The sequence below is a fragment of the Zootoca vivipara genome, chromosome Z1, assembly GCF_965207765.1.
Source record: "Zootoca vivipara chromosome Z1, rZooViv2.hap1.1, whole genome shotgun sequence".
Taxonomy (NCBI): Eukaryota; Metazoa; Chordata; class Lepidosauria; order Squamata; family Lacertidae; genus Zootoca; species Zootoca vivipara.
This window is the reverse complement of record NC_142583.1, coordinates 49,667,712-49,681,510: the sequence shown is the minus strand read 5'-3', so window position 1 is coordinate 49,681,510 and position 13,799 is coordinate 49,667,712. Positions and strand designations below refer to the sequence as shown.

At 41.1% G+C, this 13,799-nt stretch overlaps 1 protein-coding gene and 1 long non-coding RNA gene across 35 annotated transcripts in view; one reads left to right on the top strand and one right to left on the bottom strand.

Annotated features, from left to right (window-relative positions):
• Positions 1–5,701, top strand: part of ANK2 (ankyrin 2) — a 316,546-nt gene extending 310,845 nt beyond the window's left edge. For 33 of the 34 annotated variants that reach the window (XM_088660406.1, XM_088660416.1, XM_088660409.1 and 30 more), the window contains 2 exons: positions 1,600–1,691; positions 4,350–4,889. In XM_088660406.1, the coding sequence (XP_088516532.1) occupies positions 1,600–1,691; positions 4,350–4,533 (276 nt within the window). In that variant the 3' untranslated portion in view covers positions 4,534–4,889. Of the gene's footprint in view, positions 1–1,599; positions 1,692–4,349 lie in introns of all 34 variants that reach the window. The other variant, XM_088660422.1, reaches the window with a different exon arrangement.
• Positions 1–13,517, bottom strand: part of LOC148687375 (uncharacterized) — a 36,882-nt gene extending 23,365 nt beyond the window's left edge. The window contains exon 1 of the long non-coding RNA XR_015947784.1: positions 13,077–13,517. This is a non-coding gene — a long non-coding RNA (uncharacterized LOC148687375). The remainder of the gene's footprint in view (positions 1–13,076) is intronic.
• Between the last annotated feature and the right edge of the window lie 282 nt (positions 13,518–13,799).

The following is a 13,799-nucleotide window of genomic DNA, read 5'->3' as shown; positions in this document are numbered from 1 at the left end:
GACCCTGAGGTCCTCTGCAGGAAAATCAGGATTGGAATAAAAAATATATAAACACATTTTATTCTAATCCAATTGCATCACCATATCTCAGTTTAACTATCCAGAACACCCTTCCATGGCATCACTACTGCTTTCCATCTGCACTGCTTTCCAACTATTGCAGCAGCAGACCCCTCCCATCTCACTGGAGACCCTCCGCCCACAAAATACTCATTAACCAAACTCAGGAAACAATCCAGGAGGCTTCTCACCAGAAGTACACTCTCAATATCTCCAACTCAGTAATTTCCAGTACTCTCATTAGATGTTCCTTTCACACTTAAAATTTACATTTTTCCTTCTGTCAAAATGGTGGCATAGAAAGACATTCACATTCCTTTTATCACTGCAGTACTTCTTCACACTGTCACACAAGCTCATATTCATTGCGACCTACGAGAATGGGTTCACCTTAGTCTGGTGAGACACTGAAAATTAATTACATTAGCGGTGTAATTAATTTCCATCAAGTACTCAAGCCTACCATTCACCCCATAAATTGCCTGTAAACTGATTCAAAGAAGAATGCTCTGGAAACCAACAAGCTATAGGGGTGCTCCTGCTGTTGAAAATCACACAAGACATTCAGTAGATGCCAAAGTTTACTTTATCATGCATTCTACAATACATAATCTAGATCTGATTTAGGGCAAAATCATCTTTGCCGCTTGGCAGAATGACGCAAAATGTCCAAAGTAGCTCTGATACCCTGGGGTAGTTTGGCCATTTTAATTGGTTATCATGGTCCACTGTCCATATGTTGACTAAGGATTTTTATGCTGTTTTATGGATGTTCCACATTCACAGATTAGATATCTGAGATTAGATTGATTATGCAGTATATAAAATTTAAAATAAATAAATAAAGGCAAGGGATGTAGAGCCTCTGTCCCAGAAGACCACAACTCCCATCATCCCTAGCCCATCAGCCATGTTGGCTATGGCTGATAACAGCTCTAGTCCAGCAATGTCTGGAGGGCCACAGGTCCCTAACCCTGATAGACGTTGTATGTCTTGATTATATGGGTTTCCTGGGAAGACCTGCCAATTTCAGAACTGCCAAATGTTCCCCGATTCTCATAAGTGCAAAGGCAGGTTCTGGCTTCAATAATCTAGGACTAGTCCTGGGGTGAGAGCTGGAAATTTATAACACCGGGGGTGGGGGAAAGAGTGCAAAAATCCAGTTTTTGGAATTCTGGTATTCTGGAGCAGGACTGTGAAGTTCATCTATAGCTACTGGAAATAATGCATTTTTCTAGCAGTGGCAGAGAGATGTAGATTCAGTTGTGACTCTTCAAAATTCACAGTAAGTACAGAAGACTCCTATATATTTTAGACAGTCAAAATGTGATGAATTTGAATCCATGGGCACTCAATGACAAGATATTTTACATTAGCAAAAACTGAAGTGGGTGGTTGTTTGGTTGGTTGTTTGGTTTTTGGCTAACTTTTCTTTTTCTCGTTGGCTTTGGACTTCCTCCAGCATTTCAGCAGGTTGGAATATTTAAGCTGTGCTTTAAAGTCCCTTGTGGTATGGTTCTGTTTCTTGTTTCACTTTAGGCCCTGAACTATGCAGGTAACAAAATGAAAATTGAAGTCCCTCCTTTAGTAGAGAAAGAGGTCATGAAAGAGGATGGCTCAGTTATTAAAAGGTTTGGGTTGGCATGGCAGTGAACTTCTTAATGGCAAATGATTAACAAACTAACAGAAATTGTGTGGGAAGTGAAATAATATCAGCTTTGAATCTCATTACCTTAAGCTTTTCTTGAAAATATTAAGTGATCGACACCAAGGCCACTTCTAGACTGTCACTAATTTGCAGGTATGATTCAGTCACATACCTGCACATGTAGGCTGAAAAATCACTCACATTTTGGTTCGGAGTCACTAAGTCAATTTTACATGCTTTGATCTCCAGAAATATGTTCACCAGAACTCTATGCTTGACCTTTTACTCTGCAACAAACACAACTGAAGCGTCACTAAAAATAGGTTCAGAAGAGGAAATTTGTCTTCTCAAGCTTCCACTTTGCCTTCCAGACAGACAAGTGGGGCTGCACTGCATGCCTAGCCAGGGGGCAAGAGGGGTGGTTCTGTTCAGGGCTTCAGCCAATGCTTTTTTTCCAGCTGTGACTTAGTTCCGGCACCTCTCAGGTGGGCGCCATTGCCATTCTAAGTGAATGAGGGAGAAGTTTGGCTTCAGCCAAATTGCAAGCAGAGCCTTCAAATACTGTTTCCACTTGGGGGTGGGGTGGGGAGTTATTAATACCCTTATTTTTTAGTTAATGTAGAACTAATTGTACAACCAAAACGGCTACTCCAGTGTTCCATAGTCAAATGTTCTGAGGCTGACTTGCCCTAGTATCTCAGCACTTTGGCTCAGATGTCATGGTTAGAGGAAACATGAGTAGATGCTGGGATAAGGCAGCCATGATGTATTCTCTCTACTTATTTCATAATCCACATTTTTATTGCTGTTTTGTAATTTCTGTTAAGCTATAGCCTAACTCAGATTACCTGAGAGTAAACACTGAATTCAATAGGGCTTACTTTTGAGTAGACATGGTTGGGATTACATGGTGGTTTGCTTCCCCCCCAAGTTTCTTCCCCCTTTGTTTTCCATTTTATGATATCATACACTGGCTTAACATGGGTGGCGCCATCATGTTTCCCACATATGACTTCACCATGACAATAGTCAAGACTGACTATGTGGCATCTTGGCTACTTTTAAGACTATACATAATGGGACCAAGGAATGGTTTAGTTGCGTAAATAAAGAAACCCTTTAATAAAGCAATAAGGGAGTGGGGGGTACGTTAGCTGGTTAGGGAGATGCCTCATTCAAAGAAAATCCAGCACAGCATGGTCCATTCATTTCTTTGTCTCTTCCATGAGGAAGAAGATGTGTAGATGCCCATACTAGATGAAGGCAGCTCCCCGGGAAATAACAAGCAAACAGATCCCCCATCCAAGATTAAAGTAACAAATGACAGAAACTGTTTCGGTTCGTGTACTTTAGAAAGTCTTAGAAGACAGAGGTGACGACATTTCTCATAGCTCCCTTCTCAAAAAATAAAATAAAAAATAGAAATGTTTACCACCCACATTCACTAGACAAACCCCATTTAACAATCTGTTCTCTTTGATGTCACTGTGATATTTACCAAAGCAGATTTAAGAGGATGGCTGGAAACAGTCGTAAACCATGAACTACCTTTTCAAAGGTCAAAACTGTCTCCAGAACAAGTTGGTACAGATCAGTTCCTGAACCAGTCCCCACCCCCACAGTTGTCACTAGCCATGCTACAAATATATGCCAAAAATTCATGTTGCTGGATAAACGCATTTATTCCAAATCCTTGAAACACCAATGTGACAAGGGATTGCTGCCTTGTTCACAAAGAGGAGGAAAGCATGCATTCTACCCTAAACAGGCTAGTGGTCACAGTTTTTGCAAAATGATGACATTTCCAGTTTTTTGAAAATAGTATATTTATCTCCCACCTTTCCTCCATAATGGTCTCAAAGTTACATATATATGGGTTTCCCCAGTGACTTCTCATCCAGGCACTGAGTCAAGGCAGATGGGCTTATGTCAGCAAGGTGGCTGCATCTTGTGCCCTTACTCCATGTCTGGGGACAGTTGACAGTTCTAACTAAGTACTTTTTAAGTGCAAGTATATTATAAATTTTGGAGTTAGTCTAGTCAAGAAGACAAAATGGTAGAGTGAATACAATCTACCATGTAAGCTCTTTTCTGTGATTAGTGGAAGGTGTGAGAGAAAAGTATTAAGCGGTTCACAACCAAGGATAGCATGGCTCTTAACTGGTGAAGGTAAATCAGCATTGAGAGAAGATGCAGTAGAAATATTTAACAAACATGATTTAATTATCATCATGCTAGGTTAAGCACCCTGAAAAGGCCTGCATGGTTATTTGAAGCTCTTTTAATGGCTGTGCATGGAAGCATGTGTTTTTAAGGCCCAGTTCTAGAAGGTGGACATCTTACCATGTTACAAACAAAACAAAACAAATGATCAATTTTGTTCATTTGAAGTTAAAAAAATATGTTGTGGTACGAGCTTTCATGGGTGGTATTATTAGCACCAGTATCAATAATAATCATTTATTGTTATATTCCACCTTTCTGTAGGAATAGTTAAGGCAGCTCACATCCATATCCCTGCTGCAGTCAATTTCATTGGACCTATTATGTCTCAAAAACATTATTATTAGAAAAGGGAAATTGCATTTCCTTTTTAGCATATGCTACAATTGCTCACTCTTTACCCTTCATTTCCCTGCAGGACAACAATGAGTAAAGCCAGTACCCAGAAGAGGACTGTGGTTAAGGACCAGTATGGAAACCGTATTCATGTGGAACTGCTGGAGGACACACCAGAAGCACTACCCCGGGATGACCTTCAGCATGACCTCCAGCAACTACTGAGACATTTCTGCAAAGATGAGTGGAAGAGAGAGGCCAAATGAGATGCTGCTAAAATCTCACCCACAGACCAACACACATATCCATTCAATATCCAGAATTCACTTTCTTCTTTTGCTGTAGGTGACATAACATAATCACTAGAGGACACTAACATTTCAACTTGGCATATAGTGTAGGGTTGGTTTTCTTTTCTTTTCAAATATCTGTAAGATAATTTGTGACCAAAGATAGCATCCTTCATTTGGGATGGTTTGTCTACTAAAAGTCATTGACTTTGTGCTATACTGGAAACCTGTCAAGATTGCCATCTTTGTTGTTCCTTTGCTTCTGCATCCGATCAGTAAAAACATAGCTTCTTCCACAGGCCTCTTCAAATCACAATGTATGTGCATATTTTTTTTTAAAAAAAGGGATGCTAACATTAACATGTAAATAGCTAAAGTGCTTGGACTCACAAGACTGAAAGAAAGAAACACTGCCTTTCATGACTACTTTTAGGATCGAGAACTACACGGTCTGTTGAAACTGTTGAAGAGCGATTAATTACTCTTCCATTGAATATACAACATGGATCTACTGAGAAGGAAGCATGCCAGGCCTCCCATGTTTATAGGACTTCCAGTTTGGTGATCTCCTTGACTTGAAAGTTTCTGAGAGTCAGGCCGAAACCTCAAACTCCAGCTGTTGCCAGCTGACTGCAGCCCCCCCCCTGCTTTATGACTCCTGGGAAGCCACCTAAAGATTTCCTGAAGAAAAATAAATACCCAGTTAGGTATAACTTGCTAGCAGCTATATCTGTGGCACATTTGCATACTGTATTCAAATCTTTTAAGACTGGAACAAGAGGCAAAGTGCATTACAAAAAAAAAAAGCTCTAAATCCTGCAATTTCCTGTTTCCATCACTGCTTTAGCAAACCACACTGTCTTATTGGTGGTTATTCCTGCTGGCCACTGCACTGTAGATAACTTGATAAGGGGAAAAAAATCCTTTCCCACTCTTGAGAAGGGTTACTCTAAATTTATCACATTCTATCAAGACTGTCTCTTAACCTGGCACATGCATGTGGCATTGGAAATACAAACTCAACTCTCTTGTAACCATGTAACAGCTTATCTCTCTCAGCACTGAGTGAGCGGAGCTTAACCTTCCATTTGAGATTGTTCTTCAGAGATTTGCTTATGGAGGGATATGAATCCATTGGGCATTTGTTTTTTTGTCGTCGTTTTATTTATATTTCTTAACCAACTTCCAGGAATCATCATGTAAATGTCTGCACTTTGATTTTTCCAAGAAGGGCATATGCGACTCTGGAATTATTCTGTGGTCTGTACCTAATTCTAATAGTGGTCTGGAGCTCTGTTGCATTTTAACATATATATGTAATTATATATATTATATATATACATATAAAATGATATACATTTTGAATCAGTTATTTGATAAAGACAAAGTATATTCAACAAGGATGAGTCAAGTCCTTCAAGGTTGATATTTTTCAAAACCTAGCCAGATTTTCCTTCTTGTAAAAAAATAATAATAATCGACTCAGTGCTCAGAATACCGAAAATAAATGTTACAAATGACACCTCCTCATTTAACAAACCATGTGGAGAGAAAGGAAATGTTTTAGGGGGTTTGGCTGCCTGCTAAGAAAGCTACCCAAAGTGTCATTCTAGCATTTTTTTTTTTGGTTGGCAAGCACTTGTGACTGCCAAAATGGAAGGAGACCCATTTCAGGACACACAATAGCTCATTTCTCATTGTCAAGAACATCACTGGTTGACCTTCAAGACTGGGGCTCTAAAAGAAACGCATTTCTGTTGTGTACTTTGCGGTGCAGATGGTGTTCTGTGTAACAGCATAATGGCTATTCTCCTTTATCGGTTTTGATTTTTTGCTGTGTTATCAGAGAACTTGAATACTGTGAGAAGAAGTGATTTTAAGTTGATGAGTCAGCATCTTGTTCCCATGGTGATAACACTAACTGAATATATCTATGAGGGCATGTATTAGTTAAAAAGATTTTTAAAAAGACAAAACAAAACAACAACACTAACAATACATAGCTGCAACGTGTACAATGGCTGATTTAATTAAATAAAAATGTACAAGTGTTAAATGTAGCACTAATTGTATGCCTTTTTTTGGTACAAGTTTAGCAGGGCTGATTTAGGTGCAAAATGGCAAACTTAGCAACCTCTACACGTTGTTATTATTATTATTACTACTACTACTATCATAATTACCTCTGCATAACCAAGAATTGAATTTGGTTATTTAATTTAAAGTATGGGAAACAAAAGACACTGTTTATTGTTTTCCGTTCATAAAAGAATGGATCTTCATGTTATCTAATTGGTAGCAAATTCAGTGCAATACTTGCTAGGCGTGGTTATATTCCAGGAATGATGTCATGTGTGTGTTTTGTTTAGTTGTTTGCCAATTGTTCTGACATAGATAATTCATAGAGTTGGAAGAGACCCTGAGGACCATCTAGTCCAACCCTCTGCAATTCAGGAATATGCAGGTGTCCCATATGGGGATCGAACCTGCAACCTTGGCATTATCAGCATCATGCTCTAAGCAACTGAGCTATCCAGATGGTAACTCTCTTATGAAGATGAACTTGACGGGCAAACTGAAGACATTCCCTTCTGTGCATAAATCCCAAGAGTTAACCCACAAAATGTGCATGATCCCACAGGCAGATATTTCTTCTTTTCCATGATTTTTCGGGCTTATAACATAAGATACCTTAGAACAGGCATCCCCAAACTTCAGCCCTCCATCCCTGACCACTGGTCCTGTTAGCTAGGGATCATGGGAGTTGTAGGCCAAAACATCTGAAGGGCCGCAGTTTGGGGATGCCTGCCTTAGAAGCATTGACATTAGAATCACACTTGCACTGTTCTCTGTGAAAAGGTATTTGTTGTTGTTTAGTCATTTAGTCGTGTCTGACTCTTCGTGACCCCATGGACCATAGCACGCCAGGCACTCCTGTCTTCCAAGGTATTATTGTGTGGAAAAACTACCGCATAGTTACAGAAGCGTAAGCAAAACCAACTTTAAAACAAAAAACAAAAAAAAACTTTGAGAGAGGGTCAGGTGCTCCGATGCTTTTGAAAGAGAGGGCAGCAGGGCAAATATCAAAAGATCTAATCCAGAATATATGTACTGGTTGGCAAGAGTACCTGTCTGCAATCACCAATGGTAGGAAGTAAATGGGAGTCAACATGTGCAGGGGTACTTAGACAGAATCCTTGTCCCAAGACACTAGAAAGAGAGAGAGGTCATAGCTCAGTGGCAGATGCTTTGAATATACTACTCAAGATATTCCATCTCCAGTTAAAAGGTGTGGGAGAGGCCTGAGATTTTGGAGAGCCAAATCAGAGGACAAAAAATACTGGACTAGTGTCATCCTTTGTAGAAGGCAGTTTCATATGTTCGTTTGTCATGTTCCTGTAGCCAAACAAAATTTTTTGCCACATCTGATTAATGAGAACATCATTGTTCTTAGCTATATATTAATTAATAATAAGGGGAAAGATGTTAATGAAAGCACGGCCAATCCTGTAGACACATATTTTACAAATAGATTGATAAATTGATCTTAGGATAAGAAGCAATAAAGTAGCAAATAAACTCTGGTGCTCATGTTGGTAATTAAAAGGGGGAGGGGGAAAATTAACTTATCTGTTGCTGTATTAGTTGCGACTCCCTTCAGGCACAAGAGATGAGTCATGGCGGGTGACCCGTTGAAAACATCTGCTTCAGCAGAAGGTGAATCATGAAGAATGGAGCAAATGGATACCACAGCTTCTGCGTAAATCAACTGTGATAAATACTATGTGCAGATTTTTAGTCATCTCTTTAGAAAGGATGACAAGTCACACGTGCAAAGGATCAACTAGCAGCATAGTTTAAGTCTGCTGATTCATCCTTAGATGTTAGGTGATTGACAGGTAGGTGTCCACAACTGTTGTCAAAACGGCCCACAGGAGGAGGTGCACATGGTCTGTGAAGGAGGCTGGAGTGGACAGGGCAGCATGTTCCTACACTCAGTACAGTATGGGGCCACCCAGGAAAAGGAGTGAAGCAACCACCTCAGGTGGCAGAAGCTCCCTAAGCAGAGAAGTGGCACCAATTTCAGCAAGATCTTGCTGAAATTTCACATGATCCCACAGAGTGCAAGAGATTTCATGAGTAGCCCCTAGCCGCATACAATCAAACAGCAACTTTTGCTATCCCATTAACTATGAATTGCTAATTAAGTTGGTTGTCATTTCAAAAATCTATCCTTTTGTCCCCCAATGTGATTGAAAACAGCTACAACAGCTCCGGGACTGATATAATTATTCTACTTGTGTCTGTCTGTCTATGCATCAGAGGAGCAAGCAAACTTGGGATGCTGCAGATCCAAGGCTGCCCTCAGCCCAGCGCATGTCATTTCCCACAGCTGTGGATTAATGCCACAGAGCTCTCTGCCACTGCAACAAGGAAACCTCTGGTGGCAGACCCCTTCTCTGCCTAAAAGCTCATCACTCAGCTGTTCTAAGAACTCAGAGAGAAAATATCCCACTTTCCTCAAATGTCAACTCCTCACAGCCAAGGGCATCCTCAATGTTCTTCTCCTATACAGTGGTGCCTCGCTAGACGAATTTAATTCGTTCCACGGCTCTATTCTCATAACGAAAAATTTGTCTAGCGAATCCCATAGGAATGCATTTATTTTTATTTTTTTAAAAAAAATTGCCCATAGGAACACATTAATTGAATTTCAATGCATTCCTATGGGAAACTGCGATTCACTAGATGAATTTTTCGTAAAACGAATTTGTCTAGCGAGGCAACCTCCGCTAGAAAAATCCTTTCTTTAAGCGAGAATTTCGTCTTACAGGGCGTTCGTTAAGCGGGGCACCACTGTATCTTATAAACATTTTAGTCATTAAAATATTACTTCATTTAATATTTGGTAGAGTACAGCATACAGCTGCATCAGAACTACCCATGGCCCTTGTTCATTGGAATTGCTCTGTTGGACACAGTATGTTGAGAGCTGAGCAATTGTGGACAAGGTCAGTGGGGTGGGAAGCCTCACCCTTTCCAAAATGGTGGAAATGGAGCCTTTTGGCAGTAATTGGGGGAAAGCATGAATGAAAAGAGCAGGCTTCAGACTGGGAGGCCACCCCAAAAAACAAACTAACGGTAAATACCAAGAGCAGAATAAAATGCAGGAAGGGGGGGGGCAGTTCCTCAGCAAGCTCAAGGAAGGGGTTGAAGTAATAAAGTTATGAGCCAAATGCCAATAGCGGATATGACCTTGGCCATTCCGGTTTGATGAATGACAGCAGCACAGGCAAACCCAGAACATCAGCTTGGAATACGCCTTATCATTAATTGCAAACAGAATTAAGACTTTCCAGATAAGAAAGGGATAGGGGACCTTTGGCTACGCTGGCTGGGGGTGATGGAAGTTGACGTCCAACAAGGAGTGTGGTGCCGATAATGCCAAGGTTGCAGGTTTGATCCCCATATGGGATGGCTGCATATTCCTGCATTGCAGGGGGTTGGACTAGATGATCCTCAGGGTACCTTCCAACTCTATGATTCTATGATATGGAGGGCCACAGGTTTCCCACCCTGGAGTAAAGGTACTGGACTATTAAGAACAAGTTTGATGAATGGTGGCAATTCAAATGATGTGTCTATTTCTTGCTAACTTCACCAGCATCGTTACCAGAAAACACAAAGGGCAGCACTATAGGAATGAGCGAGGTAGACTGCTACAATGACAAATGACATTTACATAGTAGAAAGAGGCTAGTAGCGGTGTATTTGTCACCAGAAAGCAATCAGCTCCAAATCACTGCAAATAAATCAGCTCACTGTGAATAAACAGCCATTGGACAGGTTTCAGAAATGAGACACATCATTCTCACAACGCCAATGGAATTATCATGTTTAGACCCAGCTTGCACTCTAGAAGATCAACACTGCCTGAAGGAACTGCTTTGCTATGTGCCAAAGGTTCGCATATGAACCATTCTGTTTTATTCCAGCATATTTAAACAGCCGCCATCAATGTTTCGCAGAATATAGAAGAATGCCTCTAGGTCAGAATTTTGCAAGTGATCCTGTATTTTAAACCTTTTTAGGGAGAGAGAACAGGCTGACCTTTTTGCAGTGTTCCAAATAGGTATGTGCAATTTACCCCATTTCTGTGATCTTTTCACCCCTTGGGGAAGGAGAATGGCATTTGGAAATGGTAAACACATGGCTCACACATAATGTCTTTGGCATGACAGTCTGCAAGATTGCATTCATCCAGTTCTTTGAGGTGCATGAAAGTAGCATTACAAAGCAAAAGTGAGGTGAAAATGGGATTGCTTTCCTATAATAGCTTATAGATGAGATTCAGCTCAGCTCTTGGGCAGTTTGTGTATACAGTGGAACCTCGGTTTATGAACACCTCAGTTTACGAATTTTCGGTTTACGAACGCCGCGGACCCATCTGGAACGGATTAATTCACTTTCCATTACTTTCAATGGGAAAGTTCGCTTCAGTTTATGAACGCTTCAGTTTATAAACAGACTTCCGGAACCAATTACACCCATGCTTTGGGTTAAGTACGCTTCAGGTTGAGTAGTCCACGGACCCGTCTGGAATGGATTAATCAACTTTCCATTACTTTCAATGGAAAAGTTCGCTTCAGTTTATGAACGCTTCAGTTTAAGTACTCCGCCGACCATCTGGAACAGATTAACTCAGTTTCCATTACTTTCAGTGGGAAAGTTCGCTTCAGTTTATGAATGCTTCAGTTTATGAACAGACTTCCGGAACCAATTGTGTTCATAAACCGAGGTACCACTGTATTAGGGGAAAGTGTGCCTACATTTGTGAAAATAACAAAAATGTGTATTGGGGGAAAATTGATTTTAAAAATGTGTACATTAGCCAAAACTGCATGCAAATACTTACATTACAGTGGTACTTCAGGTTAAGAACTTAATTAGTTCTGGAGGTCTGTTCTTAACCTGAAACTGTTCTTAACCTGAGGTACCACTTTAGCTAATGGGACCTCCCGCTCCCGCACGATTTCTGTTCTCATCCTGAAGCAAAGTTCTTAACCCGAGGTACTATTTCTGGGTTAGCAGAGTCTGTAACCTGAAGCGTCTGTAACCTGAAGCATCTGTAACCCGAGGTACCACTGTATATATAATCTCTTGCATTTTAAAACAAAGGTCCACATTGAAGAAAATTAGCATGTCAGGGTTCTCATTCTGTCTTCTTGATACACATTCAAAGGTAAAATTAATTATTACGGTAATCATATTTATATCCCACCGTTCTTCCAAGGAGCTCAAGGTGATACCACACCTCGATTTTATCTTAACAACAACCCTGTGAGGTGGTTCAGTTAGGCTGAGAGACTCCTATTGGGCCAAGGTCACCTGGTAAGTTTCATGGATTTGAACCCTGCTTTCCCAAGTCCTAGTCCGATATTCTAACCACTACACTACACTACACTGGCTCTCGCTGGTGTAACCCCTCACCTGAAGCATAAAAAGCTCAGGAAATTATTGTCTGACCAAATGCTTTGACTCACAGAATGACCTTCAGAATTGGAACGACTTTCAGACTCACAATATGAAAGCTACAGAACCTGTAATATCAGATGCGTTTGGATCTAACCAATCTCTTTCCGTGAATGATAGCTACTGACTTATCAAGGTTGCTAACAGGTCCTTGAGAAGGCATGCTGCCTTTCCAAAATGTTTGATTTTTCTCTGCAGAGATCTCAGACTACAAAGCAGGCTCCCGAGTGGAATCTCCATGGCAAGCCAGTGGCTCTCATTATTGGCTTGCTTTAAATATACCCTTTGGCAGACATTATTCTCCTGGCCCTCATCTCAGCAGAAGGCGGCCACCATCAAAAGATAAGTCCAAACAAATGAGCCATTAGTACCAAGTGGTTGTTTCCAGCTGATTTATGGCCTCTTTTGTGTTGCACTGCATTACTTCCTACAAGACTCTAGGCCTGCTCCTAATTTCCATGGCAGGCTCGCTTTATTGTCCCTGTGTCAGAGCCGGGCAGAAAATAGCAACACATTTAGCAAAGCTACACAAATTACACCAAGAAAATGGATTTTGAACCTCCCCCTCCTTGCAGCTGGCGGAACGTTCAGCATCCAACAGACTCTCTGAAGGAATGCTTTTTTCAACTATAGAGAATGAAGCTAATACAGAAAACACGGCATCAGTCGATTACATTTGCATCCTACCTCAGTGTTAAAATAAATGTACCAATTTCTTTGTACAGAAGGGTTCTCTGAAGCAAACGCAAAACACAAGTAGTGAAGGCAGCCTGGAATTACTGAGCAGCAGGCTTCATCACACGCAATGATACAGATCCTCTCCTTTACACTTGACACAAGAATCAAATAGCCTAACATACCTAGACACAAAATTAACATACCAGGCCCTCCTTTACAAAATGGTACCAGGCAAGCAACAAGCCTTCCTTTACACAAGGATACCAGGCAAACAACAAGCCCCCTTCATACAAAGATAGAATACTAACCAAACTTCAATCTTCATTTCAGCTGCTGGGAGCCCCAGGAAGGTAGCAGTGAAGACCTGTCTGGCCAGGCTATGAGGCACTTATTTCAGTTTAGGCCTGCATCAAAGCTCCTCTCTCTCTGGTTCAGGCCCTATGATTTTTGTAAGCTACCTTCACCTGGCTTTACTGCAATTACCTTCACCTGGCTTGGGTGTCTCATGATCTAGGCCAGCAGGCAAGCACAGTAATTAACCTGCAGCTGGGTTATCTCTGAGAACAGAAGCCCTCCTGCCAGCAATCAAGTCAGCATTAGAATCACTGCTGCTTATCGGGATATGGAGGGTTAACAATTCCTCTTGCACATTTTCACAACAACCCCCAGAGCACTGAAACAACAGGATCAGTGACTCATGTTGGAAGTTTCCACTTCAGCTGCATATGTCACCATGGTTTGACAACACTGACATGGACTTATCCCATGATCTGGCCATGCTACTCATAACATATGACTCAGACAGTGGTGCGCTGATTTCTAGCCCAAGGTTCTACCCAGAGTGCACCACTGGCTCAAGGCCAACCTTCTCTAACCTGCTGCCCTCCAGACGTTTTGCACTACAACTCTTGTCAGACCCAGCCAGGGATGACGAGGGTTGTGATTAAAAACATCGGGAAGGCACTAGATTGGGAGAAGGATTAGAAACCCATGTGGTAACTTCCAGCTGCACATTTCATCTAATAAGCAGG